Here is a 12068-nt window from a genome sequence, read left to right as displayed (position 1 = left end):
ACACGGGCAGACCCCAGGGCTTGGATGGAGCTCATTTAAAGATCAGAGCCTAAAACAACTGAAGGATAAGATATATTGAAATATATCCAACCAACAAGCCAAATTTGTCCTTTGATTATATCCACTCAAACCTACTGAGTACAATTTTATTAATAAATCTTTAGCAACATTAGCTGAAACCACTTTTATGGGTTTGAGGGCAGAATTTGGACCAATATTTATTATCAGTCACTGTTAATGTTAGAGTTATCGCAAATCTATATGGCAATCGATTTTCATTATTTTACCTATGAAAATGATGAAACAAACCAAAAAAAAGACTACACTTTGCTACTGAAGGCTAGTATTTGACTACTGTATAGTGAAGGCCAGATTATGTTTCATTGTAATGGCATAGGGTTCAGTGATACGCTAATTGTATGTGGTACATGTATGCACGTGATAACATGCTTTGGGCTTTGAAAACTGATCATTGGGAACTGGAGTTCATACACTACATGTTAGGCTTTGGATCATTAAGTAGGCTCAGAAAGAACATCCAGCTAATAGCATCCTAGTAATTTAGCACTGCCTAGGAACATTTCTTGGCATGAAAGATGCAATAGGTTTGATTCTGGGCAGCTTCTAATAAACTAAGTACTACAGCTGCAGTCTCATGAGAAAGTCTAGTCTAATTGAATTAGTTACACCATCCTGATTCTCTCCAGTAGTTTTTACACCAGAACTGCACAGATACACACAGGAGTTCTTTTGGGTAATGGGTGGAGCCAAAGGTATGGGTCTAGTAACCATACACACCCCTGTTCAGTCTCTCACCTCTGCTGCAGTCACTCAGAGGGGTCTTGTAAGCCTTGAACTGATGATCCTGTCACTGCTGCTCAGGGAATTTGGGGAGTAACATGAGGGCAGAAAGGATCTTATTTGTCTGTATGTGAAAATGAGCAGAGAAGCTACAAAAGCACTTGCTGGGCAATCTGCAGAGAAACAATGTCCCTCTGAGAAAGCTCTCACATGCCACAGACACTGCAAAGTTCCCTAAAGCATGTGTTAGTGCAGCACTCAGGTATTCGCCTGGCAAGACCCTTGCACACTATTGCCACGCACGGGCTGGGTGTGGAGAGACACTGATTTATTAACCAATAATTTGCTCAGCTGCATTGCCTCTTTTTCTCCTCATTCACATCTGCTGTCTGCACAAGTCTTATGTGACTTTCATATGCTGCATCCATGGTCCTCCAATATTGCACATGGTCTGTGTGACAGGCAATAATTTTGTACAAAAGAAGTAATTACAGAGATGAGAGCTTGAAGAAGAACATGTCAGCAAAGTCCAGCTTTGCACTTGTGATTAGAGCCCCCCTCGTGGTTCCTCTGGTTTAGATTAGCCACTTACACCAGCTTTACCCAAGCTCTGAATCACTCAGTTCAGTATAGATTTTTGTTAACTGTGCCTCTTTTTGGCTCTCAGCCACACCCCTTTTTACCTTACACCTCATCTCTCAGAGCCAGCCAGCAACACTCTTTTGCATAATGAAACAGCTTAGCAGTGCAGATTGGGTGCAATTCAGGAGTGATAAAGCTGAACACCCACTTTCCACAGGTGCAGCTGACTACATATGGTGCAATGCAGCAGGGAGTTGACCCAGCGAGTTCCTTCAGCTCTCTCAACCACCCTGTCATCTCAGCTTCACACATTTACTTTTTTTGTTGTGCTGTTGCTAAGTGAAGTTGATTTCTTCATCTCACTACCCAGGATAACTGTCTGTGACAAATCTCTGTCTTAAACATAATGAGAAGGGAACAGTCTCTTGTTTGTAGTTTTCCCTTCATTTAACCATGACCATTCTGTTGGGTGGCACTCCTACAATAATATTTCAGGGTCAGGAAAGCAAAAGAAGTCCTCAAAAAAAAAATCCAACATAGTATTCCATGCTCTAGGATCATCTCACCCTACCATTGAGTATTCCAAAGCATTAATCCTGGAACACCTTTTAAATGAGATCAGCAAGACCCAATAGAGGGAATTTCTGCTTCCTTCCGCACCAGATAGGTGACCAGGCCATCCAGTCAGCTCATGAAGCTGTAAGTGAGACCAGTGCAGGATGGGAGAGTGGGACTGCCTCGTTGTTCTCATGAAGATGAGAATACGACTCAGGCATGAATGAAGAGAAAAGGTGGTGGGTTGCTTGGCTTCTCCATAAAGGTGACATGATGCTGTACGGCATCAGGAGGTCCCTCCATATTTCTTCTTCAGTGTAGAGTGAGGGCTGGCCTGTCTGCACCATGCTGGGTGTGGCACGCCTCCCAGCAGTGGAGAGTCACTGCTAGAGGAGAGGAGCAGGCTCTGACTCAACACCCCACCCTAAAGAGCTGTTCCACCTGTTAGGAGTGGTGTTTAGTCAGAAGATGGCAATTGATCTTTTAAAAAAATATATTTTGTTTCAATTCAAATGTGAATGATGTGTGAAGGCCAGGGGCCAGCCCTTCTTGTAGTCAAATTATATTGTATTCAGCCACCCTTTCCTCTTTCTCCCCATCCACAGAACAAACCAAGGAAAAATGCAGAGTAACAAAAGCTACAGAATTGGCAGGATGGGGTATATTATGTATAATAATATAAGCAGCTAGAGCAGCAGCATTGGTGACAGCAGAAGCTTTAAATCTCCAGCATTTTTGCTAGACTCTGAACTTTAGTGATCAATCTCAGGAGGAGGAAGAATAATAATAATGCTTCTAGAAGGGAAGAAGAGATGAAGAAAGAGAAAAGGTAAATGAAATGGGAAATATTCCAGGTTGCCCCTCTGAGAGACAATCTGGCATCTGGTGATAAACCTTCCACCTCTTACAACATGCCCCCTCGCCCCCATATATTTCTATAGCCTTCATTCATTTTTGTACTACTGATTGTTTTTGCTGTGTTGTTGATACAACCTTGAGAATGCACGTCAGCTCATCTATGTCTTGGTCGACAGCAAAAATGCTGATGTTGCCAGTTTGATAAAAACAATAATGCTGCTATTAGTAGCCAAAGCAGCCCCGCTGTCCCTTCTTCCTCTTCCTCGCTCCACTTTCAAAAACCACAGTTAAGGAGATGATGTGAGGACAGAGTGACCAGAACCATTTGACTTGCTACCACTGGTATCACCAGTCATTCCAGTCCAAACAATCTGTCACAGGCCCAGAAGTTGGTTTCATACCACTTGAGTCAATTATGTAGGAGGATTAACACTATTAGTCACATGGAGACTCTCTCCCTAGTCCATGGGGATTCAGACTCCAATATGAAGTCTCTTAATTAGCTCACTTCTAGCTAGGAAATGCAAACGATAACATCTTGTGTGCTAGCAAACTCTGCACAGCTGAATATGGATTGATTCAATTACACTACTTATCGCACACTAGTTTCTCTTCTTGACTTGAAGAGGGCAGATCCAATGCAGAGAGACAATGCACAGCATAGTCATGAAACATTTTTATCAGCTCATGATGCCAAATCAGTATGTACAATAACGGATGGTGTCTTTAGCTAATACATTCATACCATTCCATCCTTGCTTAAACTTGGCCATCAATTACGTCAGGTCTGATAACTGAACTATGAATATTCTGACACAGATTACTGGCAGAGTGTTGTCATATACGACAAACTGTAAACCACATCATCTGCTTCCCCAAAACAGACAATCCTTTTCCAAGTAATTACTTTCCAGGTATCAGACACCTTATTCACATTTGGTTCAGAGGTATTTGGCGTTATCTGAAAATACAATATTGCAATTAGTCAAATGCTCTATACAATTAATGAAAGAAAAACAGATATTGGGGCAGATCTTTAGCTGGTGTAAATCCATGGACTTCAGTAAAGCTAGCTCTTTTACATCAGCTGAGTATCTGCCCCCCCCTGTGCTTATGAGTGTGTGCACATGTGTATGTTTGATGGAGAACCCAGTTTCCAAATATGGCCCCTTTAGAGCATCCAGGCATGTGACATGGACATTCTGACTGGAGCATCCACATGGGAATGTTGGACATACCAGCACCGTATTATCTCATCATAGGATCAGAGTAACTCCTGGAGTCTTACCCTGTGGGGAGAGAATAGCACCTCAGGGTTTCAAAGCCCATCTTGCTCCTGGACAAACATCATGGAAAACAACTTGCTAAATATTCCTCCGATGAAAGACAAAAAAAAAAAAAAAAAAGCTCTGTGGGGTGGAAAAAAAAAAAAATACATAAAACAATGCCTGAAAAAAATTAGAAAAAAAAAAAGTAAAGCTTTGGATGTTGGGGCCTTCCAGGAAAGAAAAAAAAAAAAATCACCAATGGTTCCCTCTAACCTTGTTCTAGGTTTTATAAAGCCTGAGGGAAACAAGAAATATCCCTCTGAAATGTCACCTGCAATCTTCTGTATACACATTTATGTATTTGGTTATTTCTAGTATACTTTTTACATGAGCCTCTTTTGATAAGGCCCACTGTAAGCCAAATCCTTAAAATTACATCCCAGATGTCCTCTCTTTCTGGTAACTTTACAGAGTTCAAATGTATTTTGACAAACAGTCTTTCCACAAGAGGCAACACAGTAAAGACCTTTAATGACAGAACTGTGTGTCCCTTTTGCCTATGAGCATAAATTTGAATAGCAGGTAGTACTTCTCATCAGTTCATCACCCCTCATCACTGTTAGAATGAAATGCAAATGAAAACGAACACCACTTCAGTCATGGTTGTGAAAATTTGCATCCGTGATATGAGCAGGGGCTCATTTATGCACTCAAAATTTTGAAAAAAAAAACATATAAAAATTTGCTATTTCCACAACCGTATCAGGCTATACCTTTGAACCAACATTAAAAAGCTGAATTTCTACTACTCAAGGATAAACCCTAGTTAATATTCATTAACTCTGAACAATCTCTACACTGCAGACCTTAGTCTACAGAAGTTCTAATTATGACTTGAATTATTCTGGGTGCTAAGGCTTATTGCACCTTTATTTTGTATTTTCTTTTCCCTCATCAGTATTCCCCTTACGGAGTGCTGCTCAAACCCCCATCGGAGAAAAAAGCAGCACTGGGAAGCTTGCTTAATATCTGCCCACACTACAGGCATGATCGTGCAAACACTTATGCAAATGAATATTTCACCTTCTAAGGGACTAGTCATGTGAGTAATGAGTCCACTCCTGTGGGCAAACTTATTTATGTAAGTGTTTGCAGCATCACTCTCTACGTCAAGAACACATATAAAGGGTAAAATCCTGGTCCCACTGAAATTTCTGGCATTGACTACACCGGGGGCCAGGATTTCAAGAAAAATGTATAAGAAGGGAAACTATTGGTGTGATACAGTGCTAGAGTACAATAGCTTTACAGTGAAATATTTTAGCTCAGATCAGATTGGCCATGTTATTTCATATGTACCTTTCGAGCTCTGAAAATTAATAATATCAGTGTATCCTGCAAACAAGCTCACAGGGACTTTATTAAGCAGTTTGAACAAATGTTGAGATAAATAGGGAAAATATATTCTTCATGATTCTGTACGGTCTCACACCTTGTATAGATGGAGGTTCAAGCACCACGTAGGTGAAGCATATTTGAAAACAGAATGAAACAACAAAATGTCTTCTAGCTTTAACATAAAGCTAGAGCAGCTGTAATCCTAAATAAATATAGACGACAAAACTTGCTTCAACCAAGTCCAAAAAGGTATAAGGTAAGGCTTGCTTCAGATTGGAGTGGAAGCAAGAGGAATCCCTTCATTCTCTACCTAACTGTATAAATTTCAGAGGCAGAAACAAGAGATGGACTAGTTATGGTCCACAGTTCTCTGCACTTTACAAGCTATATTACTGTACAGAATAGACACTATCTTCTCCTTGTGCTGTCATGTACACCTGGGCAAAGCAAGTACAGAGTGGATGTAAAACACTGCCTAATAACAGTACTAGCATTTTACGCTCATGTTGCACAAGTTTGTGAGACTGCACAAGGTGCATGGCATTGGAATGTCAGGTCCTGTAGAAGCATTCTGATGAAATTATCCTTCCTTCCCCTGCACCAGGATAGCAGACACAGCTGACGTCTGGCTAGTTGCACGTGAATAGCCCCTTTGCTAGGTTTGGCAGAGAGTGGGTCTGTGGATGGGGAGGGGAGGGAATCAAAATGATGATTCTAAATGACTGAAAGATCACTTCAGAGCACAGACAGTTGGTGCCTACTAAGATTATAACAGAGTTTGAAGGAAGTGATCAAAAGCTCACTGAGGTCAGTGGAAAGACTCCTGTTGACTTCAGGGTCCAGGCTCTAAACAAAGCCCTTTGTGATACCACACACATTCTCCTTGTCCGGGGACAGGCACAGGGGTTGCTGGTGGGAAAGTTTACATAAACCTGTAACTGTGTCACTGAAACACATTCTGTAAAGAGCATCCACTCACCTCCCCACTAGCTGCCCTAAAAATAACCTCTTTGGTGGCAGTAGCTGAAACTTGTGTGGAGAGGAGACAGAGCTGTCTCTACAACTAGCCCATGAAATTTACTCTCGGAGAGATCAGTTTGACCACAGAGCTCAGATCTTTCAAAGCTAAATGCAAACCACCATTTTTCTTTGCCTTAACCTGCCCACAATGTGACATTTTAGAACAACAGCAACACAAAATAAACAAAGTCCAGTCCCCACTGACTAGAAGGGGGCTGGGAGAGGGAGTAGTGAGAGAAATGTATCTTGATAGATGCACTTATAATTATGGACTCAGATACCATCGTGATAAGAAACCATGTAAGAACCTAGACAGAAAGAAATTAGATATGTGTGGGCATGAAAAAAAATATAATGAACCTCACAACTGTAGGGTCCTTCTACATTCTGTTCTGTATTCTGCAATATTCTGAAATTTTTTAAGCTTTCAGTTTTTAAAGCAGAAAATAACAACTTTCTGGGCCAGGTCCTCAGCTGATGTATAATGGTGTAGCTCCAGGAAGTAAATGCAGCTATACTGATATGCATTAGCTGAGGATCTGGCCCTTCCTCTTACCTCGTTAGAGACCACCCTCACAATGTAACCTGATAGTCTATTGACCTGCTAAGCAGACTTGCAGAAAACTGTCACAGAACGCAGAAGAGGGAGAAGAGGTTTTCCTTAAACTTTCAAAGAAAACATTCAGCTTTGGGATGAGACCAGATACAAGACGTGACATGACTCAAAACATGACTGTTCATTCACATTACATAGAATATATTGACTGGGTGTATTATGTATACACACACACATACACACACCGTGCTTGCTACTGACTGTAGGAAAGTAATTACTGTTGCTTCAGTACTACAGGCATCCCCTCTATATAACCCAGAGAATAGCTACCCTAAAAGTGCATTTTCATAGTGAACACTTATCCACACACCCACCCTGATGTACATCTCACTACAATTTGGGGGCCAGCTGCCAGTCTCTCTATGGAGCACTTGCTTGGCCAACCACCTATATGAGCCAAGCGCAGGGGCAGCTGACTGTTTAGAAAAGGCTTTCCACCCCCAACCTCACATGATTTCCCTTCAGCAATCTAAGTCTATACCATATATTAGACATTCTTCATGGACCTCACATGCATGATACATTTATATTAAAATAAAGATTTGAAAAGGGAATTGTGATGGAAATTTTGTAAATTAATGTGCAAAAGTAAAATGATGACAAACGTGACTGGCTGTAATGTGCATAAACGGATACAGACTGCTGACTGGGTAAAGCCTGGTAACCAGGATGATATCTAGGGAAATCCGTTATGAAATTTTGTAAATGTTGTCATAAGCCATTGACTTGCGTCCTGTACATTTCCCAACCGCTCACCAAATAAATTAGGTAACTATCTTGCTTAGAGAGAACAAGTTACAAAATGCACGATGACAAACAATGGTTTAGAGTTATGTTATGTTATGTTCTTTTTCCATTCTTAATACCATGATCCTCAGATGCTCAGCAAAATGCTCCCATTGAGAGACATTCACACAATGGGGCCTAATTCTTCTCTGCCTTGCAGCTGGAGTAATCAGTGTCCAAAGTGAGTGTAAGATGAGTGAAATGCATCCAGAGCAGAGTGCCAATGTGATGAAAAAAGGATACAGACTGATTTACCCAGAACAAGCAAGCTTCTTTTCAGGCTGAAGTTCTAGAACTACATAGTATCACAGAAGAAGTGATACGTATGAACAGTATGATTATACTAGGTGTTACTGAGTTTCTGATATAAGTGACAATGTAAAATTCATTTGATTTGGAGAATAAAATGAAATTAAAGGTATGGGCTCTTCATTCTCATTAAAGTGACTTAAGGCTACAACTCCTTGTTTGCTTGTTCACTGTTTATTTATTTATTTGTATAGCAGCATAGGTGTTCATGGAACTCTTTAGCAGAATAGGTCAACTGAAACAGGGAACATGGGTATTTGTTTAATTTATTATTATATTTATATTGATCACTAAGAGCCATTGTTCAGTGGTCACCTATCCACATTTTAATTTGAGCCGGATTCTGCCATCCTTTGCCATGTGGAATCCATGAGTAACTCCAATGAAATCAATGGGACTATTTGTTCAGAAAGTTACCATTCCACAGGAGTGAAGGGGGTCGTGTTTGGCCCTTAATGAATATATCTGAGAAGAAAACCAAAACCATCCATAAATGAGAAGGAACTGATTCTCTTATGCTCATTTCTTAGTTTTAGTCATGTGCCATTTATTTAAAACTAGCTGTTCATTATTTTAATTCACTGCCTATAAAATGCATCACAATAATTTAACAGCATAAAATATATAACTATAAAAACAAAATGTGAATCAGGAAGGGCTTGATCCAGAGCTCATTGAAATCCATGGAAAGACTCTCCTTTACCTCAATGGTCCATAAATCAGACCGTAGAACTGGGGGTGTTTTCACAGAAAGGCCAACAATGGTTAAAACAGAAAATTCTTCTGATGAGCAAGTGTCTTCAATGATCTTTTAGGACTGAGAGTTACAAGCTGAGCCATATTCATGCCATGGGGAGTTCTACATGCTAGTAGGCACCCTACTGAGAGCAGTGAGATGTTGGCCTGGGCTCGCAGTAGGGTGACCAGATGTCCTGATTTTATAGGGACAGTCCTGATATTCAGGGCTTTGTCTTATATAGGCGCCTATTACCCTCCACCCCCGGCCCAATTTTTCACACTTGCTATCTGGTCACCCTGGCTCGCAGGGGCCCTTTGCTAAAATTCTGGCACCACCAAATTGAAGGAAAGGGTAGATATTTCAGATTTTGTCTCATGTTTCATATCTGGCAGTGATAACTTACTCCAGAGGCTCAGGAAAGTATTTCTGAAGACATTTGATTTTTTACTTTGGGAAGGGCCAGGGTGCACCCAATGGTAGGAACTGAAGCTCAGTTCCTAGCTCAGGACATTCCTATACATCCTACAAGTGCCTTTAATCTCCCTCCTCCAACTTCAGATTGCAGAAGTTGAACAATGTCGCATACTATCATTGACTTCGCATATTTTTTCAGTCTGAAAGTATAAACATTTCCAGCAAAGTGCAGCCGACTAAAAGATTGTTTGCCAAGTGCTGTCTCCTTCTTTAGTATTATGAAACAGCAATTGTGTTTAAATGGGAAAAAAATAATACATCTGCTAATCCTTCACCCCTCCTCTCTGTTGGCACACACTTTCCTGCTACATCCCTGGTTTATCACAGGCTGAAGAGGAGACTTATGTGGGAGCTATTGTCAAAACAGCAGCAACACATCAGTAGGCAAACAACACTAGGCAAACAGTAGCAGGACTCTTCTGAACAGACACCTCCAAATTTTGCTTTGTCCCTTTACAGTGTGAATGGCAGTTCCATAATGAAGATTCCGTAAACTGAAGACACTAAACTGAATGTATACAAACTGAGCCAGGAGATTATAGTAATGAAGCACAGGTCAGTGTATTAGGAGCTCCTGAGACACTATCAGTGTTATTTAATATCAGATTTTCCTGTTCAACCTTTTCATAGATGCTACAAAGCCTGTACATTGCATATGATTTTTTTAAGTGAATGACTGATGCTCAACCCTTTCAAGCATCAAAAAATACCTGCTCTGCAAACTGTTAAGTATCTCTTTTATTATATAACATTCTCTTACCTTTGGTTTTTGACATTTCTCCTTATCCGACACATTGGAAGTTTTTCTCTTCAACATTTTAAAATTCAGATGTATCCAGATTAGGAGCAGTTGTCTGACTTTACCCAAACTAAATGCAAGAGTGCAGGATATAGAGAATACACATCAGATGAATGGTACTTCCTTATTCTAGTCAGGATGTGACTTCACTCCTTTTTAGACTTGTGGAGCGAGGGAGGGGGAAGGGGGGGAAAGAAACACCAACCATCAAGGCAGCACCAGCCAAAGGAATGAACACAGGCCTGGGAACCAAGAACTCCTGAGTTCTCTTCCAACCACTATCACCATTAGGTTTTAATAATAATGAAGAGAGCCTGCCTCTCCCAGTCTTCCCACCCATCCTTGTGGCATTGCTGCTTGTATCATCGCTATACAAGCAGACCCAGAGTAGAGTGGGAGTCACTGCTGCTCTGAAGCTGAGGTGACATTTTTCCCCAACAGATTTGAAAAGCAACATGTTGTGTGGCCCAGCTGTTCTCCTAGCTCCCTCATTGCCTCTTGGCCACATGGAACTGGTCTCCATCTCAGCGGCTGCAGAGAGAAGAGAGGCAGCTACATGGGGGTTTGGAGGGAAGGAAGAGGAGGAGAAATCCCCACAGCTACCTTTGCCTTTTGCGTGGGGAAACCTCTCAACCTTTCTCCATAGGATTTGGACTTCCTAAGGCAGCACTTTCAAGTCCCTTGTTCAGAAGCACCATCACAGATACTATGAGGAAAGGAAGAGATGGGACAAGCAAATCTGACAATAGACTAAAAAAAAGAAAATAAAAAGTTCAGGAGAGAGTGACATGAGAGGTGGGAACCAATGGCCCCTTTTAAAGCCCTTTAAAATCAGCTAAGATGCTTAAAGAAGAAAAGAACCACAGGGTATCCAAACCAACATCTCATTTTATGTTTTCATTTTAACATAATTTGCCAAGGAGACAGAGTAAGGCAGCAGAAATCCCCTGGCTCCAGTATCTCAGGGATTAGCTGACTGGACTGCGAATCACTGCCCAACAAAACTTGAACCCATGCAAAACTCTGCTGACTTCCCGTTGAAAGTTGTAAGAGAATCCAGCCGTTTTGAACAAAAACCTCTCTTTTGGGCCACACATCCCTTCAACAGAATCTCAACATGAAGCTTTTTGGTATACATGGATACGCATGGATTTTTTGAAACTTAATTGTAGAGCTGGTCAAAAAACAGAATGGAATTTTTGTTAAAATTTTGATAATGAAATTTGTCAAAATTACAAATTTTGAACATTTTCAACTAACCCTATTTAATTACTTGGTTGGGTTTTGTTTTAATAACAAACTGGAGATAGCTGGTCACATCAGACATCTTCTGGGTCAAATAAAACCTCACATATCTTGCGAATCCATAAGCAATTCAGAGAGCTTAAAAAAAAAACACTGCTTTGTTCTTATTTGTTATCCTTTTACAGCTGGGTTTGAATGAACCTGAAACTTAAAACAAATTAAAAGGCAAGAAACCATGTGAACTGAAACCAAGGAGAACGTTTGTTAAAACCCAGCAAGAGATGCACAGCTTTCATATCAAGGGCTGCCTTTCCCTTATTCCTGTAAAAGCACTTCTAATATTTCTGATGCATGAATGAGGAGAGGAATTAGATAAGGGTGGTTACTATATTTGCTCAACTGTCCTCTTTCTTAGGCTTGGTCTACACTCACCCCCCAAATCGAACTAAGGTACGCAACTTCAGCTACGTGAATAACGTAGCTGAAGTTCGAAGTACCTTAGTTCGATCTTACCTCGGTCCACACGCGGCAGGCAGGCTCCCCCGTCGACTCCGCGGTACTCCTCTCGTCTAGCTGGAGTACCGCAGTCGACGGCGAGCACTTCCGGGTTCGACTTAT

At 41.0% G+C, this 12068-nt stretch overlaps 1 protein-coding gene across 1 annotated transcript in view; it reads right to left on the bottom strand.

Moving 5' to 3' along the window:
- Positions 1 to 10235, bottom strand: part of SAMSN1 (SAM domain, SH3 domain and nuclear localization signals 1) — a 38139-nt gene extending 27904 nt beyond the window's left edge. The window contains exon 1 of the mRNA XM_024217205.1: positions 10167 to 10235. Within this exon, the coding sequence (XP_024072973.1) occupies positions 10167 to 10223 (57 nt within the window). The 5' untranslated portion in view covers positions 10224 to 10235. The remainder of the gene's footprint in view (positions 1 to 10166) is intronic.
- Between the last annotated feature and the right edge of the window lie 1833 nt (positions 10236 to 12068).

This window comes from Terrapene carolina, unplaced genomic scaffold, assembly GCF_002925995.2.
Source record: "Terrapene carolina triunguis isolate 2854851 unplaced genomic scaffold, T_m_triunguis-2.0 Scaffold38, whole genome shotgun sequence".
Classification (NCBI taxonomy): Eukaryota; Metazoa; Chordata; order Testudines; family Emydidae; genus Terrapene; species Terrapene triunguis.
This window is presented reverse-complemented; position numbering and strand designations above follow the sequence as displayed.